Source organism: Dryobates pubescens, chromosome 4 (genome assembly GCF_014839835.1).
Source record: "Dryobates pubescens isolate bDryPub1 chromosome 4, bDryPub1.pri, whole genome shotgun sequence".
In the NCBI taxonomy this organism is placed as follows: Eukaryota; Metazoa; Chordata; class Aves; order Piciformes; family Picidae; genus Dryobates; species Dryobates pubescens.
The window spans coordinates 17,211,774-17,225,838 of NC_071615.1; the positions used below are offsets into that span (position 1 = coordinate 17,211,774).

The following is a 14,065-nucleotide window of genomic DNA, read 5'->3' on the forward strand; positions in this document are numbered from 1 at the left end:
TGACCCCCGCAGGGAGGTTAAGCAAAGACAAGAAGCACAGCGCACTGCAGCTGCTGGGTTCGGTTTTAATCCAGTACAAAAGGCGCAGGTGGGGCCCTATTTACACTAATAAATACAGGGCGGGGCAGGCAGGGCATCCTGCCCTCGCCCACCCCTGCCTGCCCCCGCCCCCGGGGCCAGCTTCCCGGCTGCCGAGGGGCTCAGGTGTACTCGCAGAGGTGGCCGCAGCCAGCAGGGCAGTGGGAGCTGGTCTCCAGCCACTTCATGATGTGCTGGAGGTGGCCACCGTGGCTGCACCCCTGGCACCAGACGAAGAGCCCCTTCACCACGTGGTGACAGACGGCACACATGCTGGCACACTGCCGACACCTGCACCAGGGAGGAGGGAGAGCATCAGGGGGGCAGCCAGGGGGCTCAGGAAATCATTCTGGTTGGAAATCGAGATCAGTCAGTCCTGCCACCCACCCAACCCCACCATGGACACCCAACCATGGCCCCAAAGGCCATGGCCACAGGTTCTCCACCACCTCCCTGGGCAGCCTGTGCCAGGCCCTGATCCCTCTGGCAGCAAAGAAATATTTCTTCCTCTCCAACCTAACCCTCCCCTGGCAGAGTTTCAGGCCATTGCCCCTCCTTCTGTCACCTGAGCCTAGGGAGCAGAGCCCAAGCCCCAGCTGGCTGCAGTCTCCTCTCAGGGAGCTGCAGAGAGCAAGGAGGTCTCCCTCAGTCTCCTCCAGGCTCAACCCCCCCAGCTCCCTCAGCTGCTCCTCCCCAGCCCTCTTCTCCAGACCCTTCCTCAGCTTTGTTGCCCTTCTCTGGACCTGCTCCAGCTCCTCAATGCCTTTTTTGGGGTGAGGACCCAGAACTGAGCCCAGGAGTCAAGCTGTGGCCTCCCCAGAGGCACAATCCCTGCCCTGCTCCTGCTGGCCACACTATTGCTGCTCGAGGCCAGGCTGCTGGTGCCTCTCTTGCCCACCTGGGCACTCCCTGGCTCCTCTTCAGCTGATGTCACCCACAACCCCCAGGTCCTTTTCCACCAGTTTGCAGCCACTCTGCCCCCAGCCTGGAGTCTTCCTGCAGTTGTTGTGACCAAGTGCATCACTCAACACTCGTTGAACCTCATCCCCTTGGCCTCAGCCATGGCTCCAGCCTGGCCAGGTCTCTTTACAGAGCCTTCCTACCCTCCAGCAGATCAACCCTGCCACCCAATTTAGTGTTGTCTGCAAACTTTCTGAGGCACCAAGGCCATCCCCCTGCCCTTGCATCCCTTCTGGGGCTCCTCTTGGTGACCAGAGTATGGTCCCCCAGCTCCCTGCCCTCACCTGTCACAGATCCAGCCCCGGTTGCTCATGGGCCTCTTGCAGTTGCTGCAGTTGATGTGCAGGGTGGTGGAGGCCTGGTTGAGGCAGTTGATAGCACGGCAGGTGCTCAGCTTGATCACCTCATTGGAGATGTTCCAGAGCTGGAAGCGCTGCAGCAGGTCGATGTAGGATGTGTACCAATGCTCCTGGGGATGGTCACAAACAGCTCAACCTCAGCATTCCCCCCAGACTCCCCTTGGGAGCACAGCTCTGTGTCCCCAAGGCAGGGGGAACTGCTCTGTGGTGCTGGGCAAATCAACAAGCTAAGGCCACTTAGCCCTGGGGACACCACCTCTGGGTCTCTACCAGGACTGGTGGTAGAGCAGCCAGCGAGCTACCAGGGCTCCTGGATTTGCCCACCCAGGCTTAGAGCAGGCCTGGCAGGAGCTGGAGGAGAGGGGAGGTGTCCCAGGCAAGATACCATCACGTTGGGATCCACCACCTCTGGGTCTGTCAAGATAGGTGGCAGAGCAGGCAGTGAGCTTCCAGGGCTCCTGGAGCTGCCCACCCTGGGCTAGAGCAGGCCTGAGAGGGGAGGCACCCAGAACCCAGGCAAGATCCCTTCTGTTGGGATGCACCTTGGTGGGACCCAGAAGTGCTGCACGTGGCAGGGTCACTGCCCCAGGGGTCAGCAGGAGGGAGATTCCTGTGGCAAGCAGGCAGGCAGGGAGGGAGGGAAGCAGGGGAGGGAGCCAAGGAGGGAGGGAGGCAGGCAGGGCAGGGAGGGAGGGGAGGTGGGCAGGCAGGGAGGGGAGGGAGGGGAGGCGGGCAGGGAGGCAGGGGAGGAGAGGGAGGCAGGGGAGGAGAGGGAGGCAGGGGAGGAGAGGGAGGCAGGGGAGGCAGGGAGGCAGGGGAGGCAGGGAGGCAGGGAGGGGAGGGAGGCAGGGAGGGGAGGGAGGCAGGGAGGGGAGGGAGGCAGGGCAGGTGGGCGGGCAGGGAGGGGAGGGAGGCAGGGAGGCAGGGCAGGTGGGCGGGCAGGGAGGGGAGGGGAGACGGGCAGGGAGGGAGGGGAGGCAGGGGAGGAGAGGGAGACAGGGGAGGAGAGGGAGGCAGGGGAGGAGAGGGAGGCAGGGGAGGAGAGGGAGGCAGGGGAGGTGGGCGGGCAGGGAGGGGAGGGAGGCAGGGAGGCAGGGGAGGTGGGCAGGCAGGGAGGGGAGGGAGGCAGGGCAGGTGGGCGGGCAGGGAGGGGAGGGAGGTGGGCGGGCAGGGAGGGGAGGGAGGCAGGGCAGGTGGGCAGGCAGGGAGGGGAGGGAGGCAGGGCAGGTGGGCGGGCAGGGAGGGGAGGGAGGCAGGGCAGGTGGGCGGGCAGGGAGGGGAGGGAGGCAGGGCAGGTGGGCGGGCAGGGAGGGGAGGGAGGCAGGGCAGGTGGGCGGGCAGGGAGGGGAGGGAGGTGGGCGGGCAGGGAGGGGAGGGGAGGGAGGCAGGGAGGGGAGGGAGGCAGGGCAGGTGGGCAGGGAGGGGAGGGAGGCAGGGCAGGTGGGCGGGCAGGGAGGGGAGGGGAGGGAGGCGGGCGGGCGGTGCCCCCGGCGCACCTGCGTCTGGTCGTCGATCTCCCTGCGGATGCGGTCGCCCAGCACCACCAGCACAGACACGGCGGTCTGCACGTCGCCCTGCTCGGCGTAGAAGCGCAGCGTGTCGCGCACGATGGGGCTGAAGAAGTCGGGGGGCAGGCGGCTCTCGTAGAGCGAGTGCGAGATGGAGATCAGCGAGAAGGACTCCACGGGGGTCAGCGACACAGTCTCGGCCTCGTTGCCGCTGACGTGGGGCGAGTCGGCCTTGTCCTGCAGGTGGTCCAGGGCCGAGGGGTTGTCCACGATCTCGTGGCGCAGGGGGAAGGCCTCCTGGGGCAGGCTGTACTCCTGCTCCTCGGCTGGGGGCACAGCGGCGGTCAGCGGGCGGCGGGGGGGGGTCCCCGGCGCCCCCCGGCGGCCGGCACTCACCGTGGGGGTTCTCGTGGTCCATCATGTACAGCTCGTCCTCGTCGGCCTCCACGTCCCCCAGCAGGTAGTCTGCGGGGACGTCGCTGCCCTCCGTCTCCTCGTTGTCTGCGTGCCCAAGGAGAGAGAAATCGTCACGGAGCCACACAGCCGCTGAGCCTGGCAGAGCCCCTGCAGCCCTCACCCAGAGCTCGCAACCCAGCGCCGCTGCTGAGCCACTGCCACCAAACCACCTCCCTCAGCACCACAGCCTGGTGGCTTTGAGCCACTCCAGGGGTGGGGACTCCACCACCTCCCTGAGCAGCCTGAGACAGGGCCTAAGTGGGAAGAAATTGATCCTCATGGCCAACCCAAACCTGCCCTGGGGCAGCTTGAGGCCATTGCCTCTTGTCCTGTCCCTTGCTCCTAGGGAGCAGAGCCCAAGCCCCAGCTGGCTGCAGCCTCCTCTCAGGGAGCTGCAGAGAGCAAGGAGGTCTCCCTCAGCCTCCTCTTCTCCAGGCTCAACCCCCCCAGCTCCCTCAGCTGCTCCTCCCCAGCCCTCTTCTCCAGACCCTTCCCCAGCTCTCTTGCCCTTCTCTGGCCCTGCTCCAGCTCCTCAATGTCCTTAGAGTGAGAGCCCAGAGCTGAACCCAGCACTCAAGCTGTGGCCTCCCCAGTGCCCAGCCCAGAGGCACAATCCCTGCCCTGCTCCTGCTGCCACCCCAGTGCTGCTCCAGGCCAGGCTGCTGCTGCCCTTCTTGCCCCCCTGGGCACCCCCTGGCTCCTCTCCAGCTGCTGGCACCCAGCACCCCCAGGGCCTTCTCTGCCAAGCAGCTCTGCAGCCACTTTGCCCCCAGCCCAGAGCCTTCCTGGGGTTGTTGTGCAGCACTCAACACTTGGCCTTCTTGAACCTCATACCCTTGGCCTCAGCAGCCACATTCCTGGCAACCACAGCCACCACCGTGGGGGCCACAGGGGTAAAACATCCTCCTGCAATGCCCTGAAGCTTGCTGTGCTCCACTGGGAGCTGCAGCAGGTCCAGTCCCTCCATCCAGCTGAAGGCCTGGCCCAGAGGCTCTCCCCAGGGGCTTTACCCTCGTTGTTGATGAGGGTGGAGGAGGAGTCCAGCAGGATGTTCTCGCTGCGGCTCTCTCCTTTGCTGCGGTCCAGCCTGGCCTCGCTGCCCAGCCCCGAGGGGATGTCCTTCAGGTTGAAGCTGCCAAAGAAGCCAAATCTCAGTCACAGAAGCTGACAGCTTCCACTTGAGCCAGCAAAGAGCCTGGCTGGAGGTGCCCAGCTGGGATCTGAACTGGTGTCTCTGTGCCCCCACCACGGAGGTGCCCACAAGGGTTCCCCTGAAGGCTTTCAGCGCTGAGTGCAGGCTCCTGCCTCCTGCCCTTCACACCCAGCTCAGAGGCAGGCAAGCAGCAGCTGCCTCGCTACCAGCTGCTTTGCTCCATGTCATGCAGCACTGCTCTTGGACTTCACCAAGGGAAGAGAATGTGGTGAAGCAGGGGGGAGCCCTTCAGCTTCTGCCCCACTTGGCTGCGGAGCTTGGTCAAAGCGAGTCTCCTCTGATGCCAGCCAAGGATCTGCCACTCGCCCTGGGAACCCAGCCCAGCTGGTGTGGAGTTCTCAGCCCTCACCTTTTGATGACATCAAGAAGAGGAAAAACAAGTTCTTCTGCTTCATCAGCCCACAGTGGAACTCTCACAGGGCTGGGCTGCTCCTCTGCCTTTGAAAGGCAGAAGACAACCTCTCCACACCAGCGGCTCTGGCTCCAGCTCAGCTTTCAGTCACAACAACTAACCAGAGAACTCCAGGGCTGGCACCAGCCTCATGCCAAACTGCCTTTCAAGGTAGGAAGGGAGTGGTGCCCAGGCTCAAGGCCATGCTGGCCACTCACTTCTCACACCCCCACAGAAAAAGTCTGTGTTCAGATGATCACAGAGCAGCTTGGGTTGGAAGGGACCTTCAAATCATCCAGTTCCACCCCCCTGCCTTGGGCAGGGACACTTCCCACCAGCACAGCTTGCTCAAGGCCTCATCCAGCCTGGCCTTCAACACTTCCCTGGGCAGCCTGTGCCAGAGCCTCCCCACCCTCACTGCAAAGAATTTCTTCCTCCTCTCCAATCTCAGTCCCTCCTCTCCCAGCTCAAAGCCATTGTCCCTCATCCTGGCACTCCCAGCCCTTGTCCAAAGTCCCTCCCCAGCTCTCCTGGAGCCCTTCAGCTACTGGAAGGCTGCTCTGAGGTCTCTCTGGAGCCTTCTCTTCTCCAGGCTCTTACAACCCCAACTCTCCCAGCCTGTCCCCACAGGGGAGCTTCTCCAGCCCTCATGGCCCACCAACAACCCTGTACAGCACAAGGCTGGGGGACAGCCCTCCCTGCTCCCACCCTGCCCCTCCAGCTCCTCTGCAGTTACCTGTTCATGAGTGGGAGGGTAGTGCTGCCCTTGCCCATGCTGTGGTTGAGGTTGGTGGAGGACACAGTGCCCAGGCTGGAGTAAATGATTCGCAGCATTGTCCATGTTTGAGCCACCTGTGTGAGACAACCTGACCTTCAGGCAGCCCCTGAAGCAGGGCCCTGGCCTCAGCTCCCATTGCTGGCTGACCCAGGCAGGTGGGCAGCAGGGTCCAGCTTGTGTGCTTCTTGTAGGCAGCAACAAGGGAGATGGGTCTGGTGCCTGCTGGAGGTAGGCACAGCCAGCCAGAGCTGCTCTCAGGCTCGAGTGCTGGGCCTCAACCTGACAGCACCTTGGTGCTGGGGTTGTGTCTGGGAGGGCTTTGAGAGCAGGGCAGTGGGGGAGCTCCTGGGAGGAACTTTGAGAGGCTCAGAGAATCATGAAGGGTGGAAAAGACCTCCAAGACCATCAAGTCCAACCTTCCACCCAACACCTCTGTGACCTGCTTGTTTTCTGAACACCTCGAGGTGGGTGCTCCTCCAGCTCCAGCTTGGACCCCCCAGGGGCAATCAGTGCCTCTGTGCTACCAGAGCTGAGAAGGGAAACCTGCTGGGCAAGCTCCTTGGGTTTGGGGAGCAATTTTGTGTTGGGGAGGAGTTAGATGTGGGAGAGACAACCACCCAGCCACCAAGATCAGGCCCTAGGGAGGCCACATCTGGAATCCTGGGTCCAGTTCTGGGTTCCCCAGTTCAGGAGAGACAGAGAACTGCTGGAGAGAGTCCAGGGAAGGCTCCAGAGATGCTGTGGGTGCCCTGCTTTAGCAGGGGATTGGATTGGATGATCTCCAGAGGTCTCTTCCAGCCCCACCACACTGGCATTCCATCCCAGCTGGCGACTGTGCCCTCCCTGTGCTGCACCTTGTCCCTCAAGGCTTTAGCTGCATTTTCTCCTTCCCACCCCACCAATGAGGGCAGGAATGACCAAGCACCTCCAGGGTGCTCTGCTGGCCAGGCGCCTTCAGGGTGCTTTGTAGACCCAAGCCCCTGCGTGGCTTTGCTGGCCAGGCACAGCCAGGGTGCTTTGTAGACCCAAGCCCCTGCATGGCTTTGCTGGCCAGGCACAGCCAGGGTGCTTTGTAGACCCAAGCCCCTGTGTGGCTTTGCTGGCCAGGCGCCTCCAGGGTGCTTTGTAGACCCAAGCCCCTGCATGGCTTTGCTGGCCAGGCACCTCCAGGGTGCTTTGTAGACCCAAGCCCCTGCATGGCTTTGCTGGCCAGGCACAGCCAGGGTGCTTTGTAGACCCAAGCCCCTGCATGGCTTTGCTGGCCAGGCGCCTCCAGGGTGCTTTGTAGACCCAAGCCCCTGTGTGGCTTTGCTGGCCAGGCGCCTCCAGGGTGCTTTGTAGACCCAAGCCCCTGCGTGGCTTTGCTGGCCAGGCACCTCCAGGGTGCTTTGTAGACCCAAGCCCCTGTGTGGCTTTGCTGGCCAGGCACAGCCAGAGTGCTTTGTAGACCCAAGCCCCTGCGTGGCTTTGCTGGCCAGGCACCTCCAGGGTGCTTTGTAGACCCAAGCCCCTGCATGGCTTTGCTGGCCAGGCGCCTCCAGGGTGCTTTGTAGACCCAAGCCCCTGTGTGGCTTTGCTGGCCAGGCGCCTCCAGGGTGCTTTGTAGACCCAAGCCCCTGCGTGGCTTTGCTGGCCAGGCACCTCCAGGGTGCTTTGTAGACCCAAGCCCCTGCATGGCTTTGCTGGCCAGGCACAGCCAGGGTTGCTTTGTAGACCCAAGCCCCTGCATGGCTTTGCTGGCCAGGCACCTCCAGGGTGCTTTGTAGACCCAAGCCCCTGCGTGGCTTTGCTGGCCAGGCGCTTCCAGGGTGCTTTGTAGACCCAAGCCCCTGCATGGCTTTGCTGGCCAGGCGCCTCCAGGGTGCTTTGTAGACCCAAGCCCCTGCATGGCTTTGCTGGCCAGGCGCCTCCAGGGTGCTTTGTAGACCCAAGCCCCTGTGTGGCTTTGCTGGCCAGGCGCCTCCAGGGTGCTTTGTAGACCCAAGCCCCTGCGTGGCTTTGCTGGCCAGGCACCTCCAGGGTGCTTTGTAGACCCAAGCCCCTGTGTGGCTTTGCTGGCCAGGCACAGCCAGAGTGCTTTGTAGACCCAAGCCCCTGCGTGGCTTTGCTGGCCAGGCACCTCCAGGGTGCTTTGTAGACCCAAGCCCCTGTGTGGCTTTGCTGGCCAGGCACAGCCAGAGTGCTTTGTAGACCCAAGCCCCTGCGTGGCTTTGCTGGCCAGGCACCTCCAGGGTGCTTTGTAGACCCAAGCCCCTGCATGGCTTTGCTGGCCAGGCACAGCCAGGGTTGCTTTGTAGACCCAAGCCCCTGCATGGCTTTGCTGGCCAGGCACCTCCAGGGTGCTTTGTAGACCCAAGCCCCTGCGTGGCTTTGCTGGCCAGGCACAGCCAGGGTTGCTTTGTAGACCCAAGCCCCTGTGTGGCTTTGCTGGCCAGGCACAGCCAGGGTTGCTTTGTAGACCCAAGCCCCTGCGTGGCGCTCCGCTGGCCAGCCCCCTCCATGCCGCTCTGTTGCTGCCTGGCTTTGCCTGGCCTGCAGCCCCCTTCCGGCCCTGCTCCCCGGGCCGTGCCTGCGCCGCGCAGCCCCCGGCCTCACCTGGTTGCGGTCCAGGCCCTTGGCCACCTTGGCGTTGTGGTCGCAGAGGTCGGGCAGGGGCCGGCCGGCCAGGGCGTACTGCTTGGCGGTGTGCACGAACCAGTCCATGCTGCCGCTCTCCACCTCGCTCTCGAAGACGCTGAGGGCGCTGGAGGAGGAGATGAACTCGAACTGCTCGGTGGGGTCCAGCTTGCGCTTGAAGAAGATGGGGTGGCGCCGGTCGCCGGCGTAGGGCTTGCGGTTGGAGTCGGCGCAGACCAGGCTCTCCTTGGCGGCGAAGGCCAGGTCCCCGTAGAGGCTGTAGCAGAGCCCCTCGGGGTTGGCGCGCTCGATGGGCTGGCTGGCGTCCTTGAAGATGTGCTGGTAGAGCGTGCTGTCCTTGGAGCCCGAGAGCAGGAAGTAGGGGTCGTGGAGGTGGCGCCAGACGATGCCGGTGGTGACGTCCTTGTGCTCCTCGAACATGGCGGAGGGGATGAAGGGCCGGCGCACGTCCCACACGTAGATGTTGTGGTCGACCATCATGGAGCAGGTGGCCAGGTGGTGCTTGCACTCCGGGCGCCACTTCACGCGCGCCACCGAGGCGATGGTCTGCACGCAGTAGATCTCCTTGGCCCGCGTCGTGTTCATGTCCCACACCTTCACCATCTTGTCCCTGCCACCCGTGGCCAGCCAGCCCCTGCCGCCGGGGGGCACACAGGCACTGAGAGGCCGCTTCGAGCCGGCGCCTCCCCTCCCGCCTCCCCTCTCCCGCCCCAGCGCGGGGTGGATGTCACCGAGGCGTGGGGCGGTGGCCGGGCTGTAGCCGCAGCCTCCCGCGAGTGTCTCCGCTCCTTGATAACCAGCCCAGGCCCCTCCCCTCCTTCCTGCCACCACCTGAGGCCCTCAGTCTTTAGAGCCATGCTCAGAAAGGCTCCAAGCCACACCAGTTCCCTCCACCTCTGCTTTCCCCATGCCAGCCCCAGCAGAAAAGGGGGAGGCCACCTAGAGCTTCTCCCAGCACCCCTCTTGGCTCCTCAGGAGTGAGGGGGGACCTGCACACCACCAAAAGCTGTTTCCAGATGCACCTCGACCACCCCTGGAGGCAGGAGGAAAACGGCATCAAAGCCAAGGCGTGGAGCAGAGCAGCTGTGCAGAGCCCTCCTCAAGGTGACCGCAGGGGTGAGAGGCTGCTCTGACACGTGGGGCGAGAGAGCAGCTTGGTACAGCTGCCCAGCAGCAATCCAGTGCCTCAGAAAGCCCCAGTCTGCCAAAAACCTAACCCAAAATACCTCAACACAGCCCAAAATACTCCAAGCAATCACTGCTGCCATCTTCCAGCCATGCCCAGTTCCTGACCCAAGGGGCCAGGGAATCAGAGACTCCAACTTCCACCCCTGAAAGGTCTCAGCTCTGTTTCTAGAGTCATGGAACTGTTTTGGTTGGAAGAGTCCAACCCTTACCCCAGCACCACAGCCACACAGCTCTGAAACACCCCCAGGGATGGGGACTGCACCACTGCCCTGGGCAGCCTGTGCCAGGCCTGGACAGCCCTCAAGGGGAAGAAATCGTTCCTCATGGCCAACCTGAACCTCCCCTGGGGCAGTTTGGGACCATTTCCTTTTGTCCCTGGGAGAAGAACCCAATCCTCCCTGGCTCCAGCCTCCTGTCAGGGAGTCGTAGAGCACCCCAAGGTCACCCCTTAGCCTCCTCTTCCCAACTCCCTCAGCTGCTCCTCCCCAGCCCTGTTCTCCAGACCCTTCCCCACCTCCACTGCCCTTCTCTGGACCTCCTCCAGCCCCTCAGCGTCCTTCTGGGAGGGAGGGGCCCAGAACTGCCCCCTGGGATTTGCGGTGCGGCCTCCCCGGTGCTGAGGAGAGGAGGCCAAGCCCCGCCCTGGGGGTGGAGGATGCCAGGCAGCACCCAGCCCCAGCCCCACCTGTCCTCGGGGTGCCAGTCACAGCAGAAGACCGGGCCGTTGTGGGCGGTGAACATCCGCTCGTAGCGGTCGGGCCGGCGGATGTCCCACAGCTGCACGTTGCCGTTCTCGAAGGTGGCAGCGAAGGTGAAGTAGTCTCTGATGCTGAACTGCACGTCCCGGACGCTCTCCGACTGGCCTGGGGGGCACACAGGGCACAGCCACTGCCACACAGCACACTGCAAGAGCTGCAGGGGGCTCCAGCCCGGAGCAAAGCAGCAGCAGGGAGGGATGTGGCCAACCTCCCCCCTGTGGGTCCACCCCACTGCCAAGCAGCAAAACTGCCACCCAAGCACCTCCCAGCCCACTCTCTGCCTGCTCTGGGGGTTGTGTCCTGAGCAAAACCCCCTCCTGGGCACAGGGAAAGGGACAAGCCCCCAGGCTCTCTGCCCCTCTCCAGGCTAAGGGGCCAAGCAACAGCCCTGGGCCTTACTGAGGCCTGGCATGCTGGGTCCAGTCCTGGGATGCCCAGTTCAGGAGAGACAGACAAGTGCTGGGGCGAGTCCAGGGGAGGCTGCAGAGCTGCTGAGGGGCCTGGAGCAGCTCTGGGAGCAGCAAAGGCTGAGAGCCCTGGGGCTGAGAGCCTGCAGAAGAGCAGCCCCAGAGGGCAGCTGAGCAATGCTCAGCAAGAGCTAAAGGAGCTGTGGGGGGCAAGAGGCTGGGGCCAGGCTCTGCTGAGTGCTGCCCAGGGCCAGCACAAGGGGCAAGGGGCAGCAAGTGTCAGGCAGGAGGTTGGAGCTGAGCAGGAGGAGAAAGTTGTTTGGGGTGAGGCTGCTGGAGGCCTGGAGCAGGCTGCCCAGAGAGGCTGTGGAGTGTCCTGGTGTGGAGAGCTTCCAACCCCCCCTGGGCACTGTGCTGCTGGGCAGGGTGCTGGGGGTGCCCTGCTGGAGCAGGGCTCGGGCTGGGGGAGCTCCAGAGCTCCCTTCCAGCCTGCCCCTGCCGGGGCCGCGCGCCCCTCACCGGAGAAGGTGCTGACGGAGTCCTTCTTGCGCAGGTCGAAGCACTTCATGTAGCCGTCCTGGGAGCCGCTGAGCAGCATGTAGACCTCGGTGGGGTGGAAGCAGACCTTGTTGACCGTGCGCTTGTGCTCGGTGAAGAGCTGGTCCTGCTTGTTGCGCGAGGGCTTGCCCAGGTTCCAGGTGACCACCACGCCGTTGGTGGCGGCGGTGGCCAGCAGGTTCTCGTCCATCTGGTGCCAGACGACGTCGGCGCAGCTGAAGTTGAGGGAGGGCTTGCGGCCCACGCGCAGGTTCAGCTTCTCCACGAACTGCTCCTCCTCGATGGAGTAGATCTTGAAGATGTTGCGCCCGGCCACCACCACCTGGGCGGCGTCGCGGCACACGCTGATGGCGTTGGCGGGGGCGTCCAGGTGGCAGAACATGGTCCTGCCCGTCAGGGCGTTGCCCCCCAGCGCCGTGCCGACCCTGGCCATCTTCTCCATGGCTGTCCTGGAGGCGCAGTCCCCTCTCCGGGAGCAGGCTCGGGGGGCGCTGTCCCCGCAGGCTGCATTCACGCCGGCGCGGCCGCCCTGCTCCGCCTCAGCCAGAGCTGGCACGGGACAGGCTCGGCTCCCGCGGCTCCTGGCTGGCCCAGGCGGCTTCCACCGCAGCCTTCTGTGGCCACATCAACGACCGTGGAGGTGAGGAGACGCAGCCTGGATGCCGCCGGAGGCAGGCGCAGCCCCGCGCCAGGCTTCTGCCGCTGGCTGCAGGTCCCTCTGGGGAGCTCCTCAACACCTTTGCAAGGTTCCTTGCTCCCTGCTCTGTGCAACGCCCCTGAGACGCTCTGCTGAGGAGAGTGGCTGCTGCTGGTGCTACAGGAGGTCAACCCCAGCAACGTGGACCAGGCTGAGCAGCACCTCCAGCAAGGTTGGGTGACAGGAGGCTGCAGTCATCTCTGTGTGGTGCTCCCTGTGCCCCAAAGCCCTGCAACAACCACAGGCAGGGGGTTACCCTGCTTCTCTAACAGAGCAGGGACAGCAGCTCCCCCCACTAGGCACAGGCCAGGCCAAGCTCTTGCCCTGGCACCACCCTCTGCCAGTCCCTCCACCCTTCCCTTGCTAGGCCCCCCCCCAGACCCATCACAGCTCACATTCCACCCTCCTCAGGGCCCCCTCCTACCCTTCTCAGCATTCCCTCAGGGCACCTCAGCCCTCCAGGACTCACTCCTGCCCCTCCTTCGGTCCCTCTCAGAGACTACTCACATCTGATAGTCCCCACAGGACCCTCTCTCACAGCTTCTTAGCCCCTCACAGCCCCTTCCCAGCCCCCAAGCTGAGCCTCTCTCTCAGACTTCCCAGAGCCCTGCCCTTCAGAGCCTCTTCAGGTCCCCTTCCTGCCCCTCAGAGCCCCATCGATCCTCCCCCTGACCCAGGGAGAGTCCCTCAGGACTCTCTCTCAGAGTTCCCCGGGCGCCCTCCGGGCTTCCCCTAGACCCCCTCTTTCCCCTCAGTTTCCCGTCCTGTCCCTCAGGGCATCTTCAAATCCTCCTCCTGCCCCATAGTGCCCTCAGAACCCTCTCTCAGAGCTCCCCTGCCCACTCCGGGACCCCATCCGCTCCTTAGACCTTCCTCACAATCCCCTCAGACCCTCTCTCAGAGACCTCCAGGGCCCCCTCGCGCCACACAGACCCCTCAGGACCCTCTCTCACAGCTTCTCAGCTCCCCAGGGCCTTCCCGCTCCCGCTGCCCAGGGCCCTCCGCCGACTGCCAGCGCCAGACCTTTCCCTTCCGCAGCCCTGGTGCCGATGCCGTACCCGAAGCAGGCAGAGCCCCGCGGACAGCCCGAGCCGCCCAGGCCCCGCCACGGAAACGGCTGCGAGCCCCGCCCCCTCTTCCGGGGCGCGGCACGCCCACTTCCGGTCACGGCACGCTCACTTCCTATCCGTGTCCTACTCACTTCCGGTCCATGGCAAGCTCACTTCCGGTTCTCTTCCACTCACTTCCGGCGCCGAACCGAGGCCCGCCCGCCCCACAGCTTGGCCCCGCCCCCGGTCCGGCCCCGCCCCCTCGATTAAGCCCCGCCCCCGAGGCGAGGCAGGGGGAGATGGGAGGTGTCAGAGGACGTCCCGGGGTGCGCGGGGGGATGGGGGGGTCAGGGGAGGATGTGAGCGTGTTGGGGGGAAATGGGGGTGTCAGAGGGGGATATGGGGTGCAAGGGGGCACGTGGAGGTGTCGGGGGCGATTTGGGGGTGTCAGGGGAGGATATGGGGGAGTCGGGGAGATTTGGGGGTGTCAGGAGCGAAACGAGACTGTCGGGGGACATGGGGGTGTAAGGGGGAGACGTGGGGTGAAAGGGAGGTGTCAGAAGGGGATATGCGGGGGAAGGGACGTATGGGGGTGCAAGGGAGGACATGGAGGATATCAGAGGGTATTTGGGGGTGTCGGGCTGAAGTGGGAGTGCCGGGGGGGAATTGGGGGTGCAAGGGGGGATATGCAGGTGGAAGGGGCGAAATGGGAGTATCAGAGAGGAAATAAGGGGGTGTGGGCAGCATGTGTGGTGCCAGGGGGGGATATGGTGGTGTCAGGGGGATACGGGGTGCAGTGGGGTTAGGGGTGCGGGGGAGATGTGAGGTCTGAGGAGGAGTGGGGGGAATTGGGGGTGTCAGGGGAGTATGAGGTACATTAGGGGTACAGGTGCCGGGGGGGAGACTGGAGGATGTGGAGTGCATGAAGGGTGCATGAGGCACAGCAGGGAAAATTGGGGTGTGAGGGGCATATGGGGTGTATGAGGGGTGTGGGTGCCGGGGAGAGGAGGGGCTCGGAGTGAAAATGG

At 64.3% G+C, this 14,065-nt stretch overlaps 1 protein-coding gene across 2 annotated transcripts; it reads right to left on the reverse strand.

Annotated features, from left to right (window-relative positions):
• Positions 1-48: 48 nt before the first annotated feature.
• Positions 49-11,956, reverse strand: WDR24 (WD repeat domain 24). 2 transcript variants are annotated; one of them, XM_054180703.1, is made up of 9 exons: positions 11,253-11,956; positions 10,254-10,431; positions 8,339-9,014; positions 5,702-5,817; positions 4,372-4,493; positions 3,302-3,406; positions 2,894-3,231; positions 1,323-1,507; positions 49-369 (listed from the first exon to the last, which is right to left on the reverse strand). In XM_054180703.1, the coding sequence occupies exons 1-9, from the start codon at positions 11,731-11,733 to the stop codon at positions 201-203; spliced, it is 2,370 nt and encodes a 789-aa protein (XP_054036678.1). In that variant the 5' UTR covers positions 11,734-11,956; the 3' UTR covers positions 49-200. The 2 variants fall into 2 exon arrangements, with proteins under 2 accessions (XP_054036678.1, XP_054036679.1); XM_054180704.1 differs by lacking the exon at positions 49-369 and having other exon boundaries at positions 1,329-1,507; positions 2,894-3,142.
• Positions 11,957-14,065: the final 2,109 nt, after the last annotated feature.

Bases quoted from the DNA above. Each gene is read 5' to 3' on its own strand.
- WDR24 (XM_054180703.1), bottom strand. From the start codon at position 11,733: ATGGAGAAGATGGCCAGGGTCGGCACGGCGCTGGGGGGCAACGCCCTG. The intron at 4,494-5,701 runs GTAACTGCAGAG...CTTCTTTGGCAG, and splicing joins ACCCTCCCACTCATGAACAG to CTTCAACCTGAAGGACATCC. The intron at 3,407-4,371 runs GTAAAGCCCCTG...TTGGGCACGCAG, and splicing joins CACCCTCATCAACAACGAGG to ACAACGAGGAGACGGAGGGC.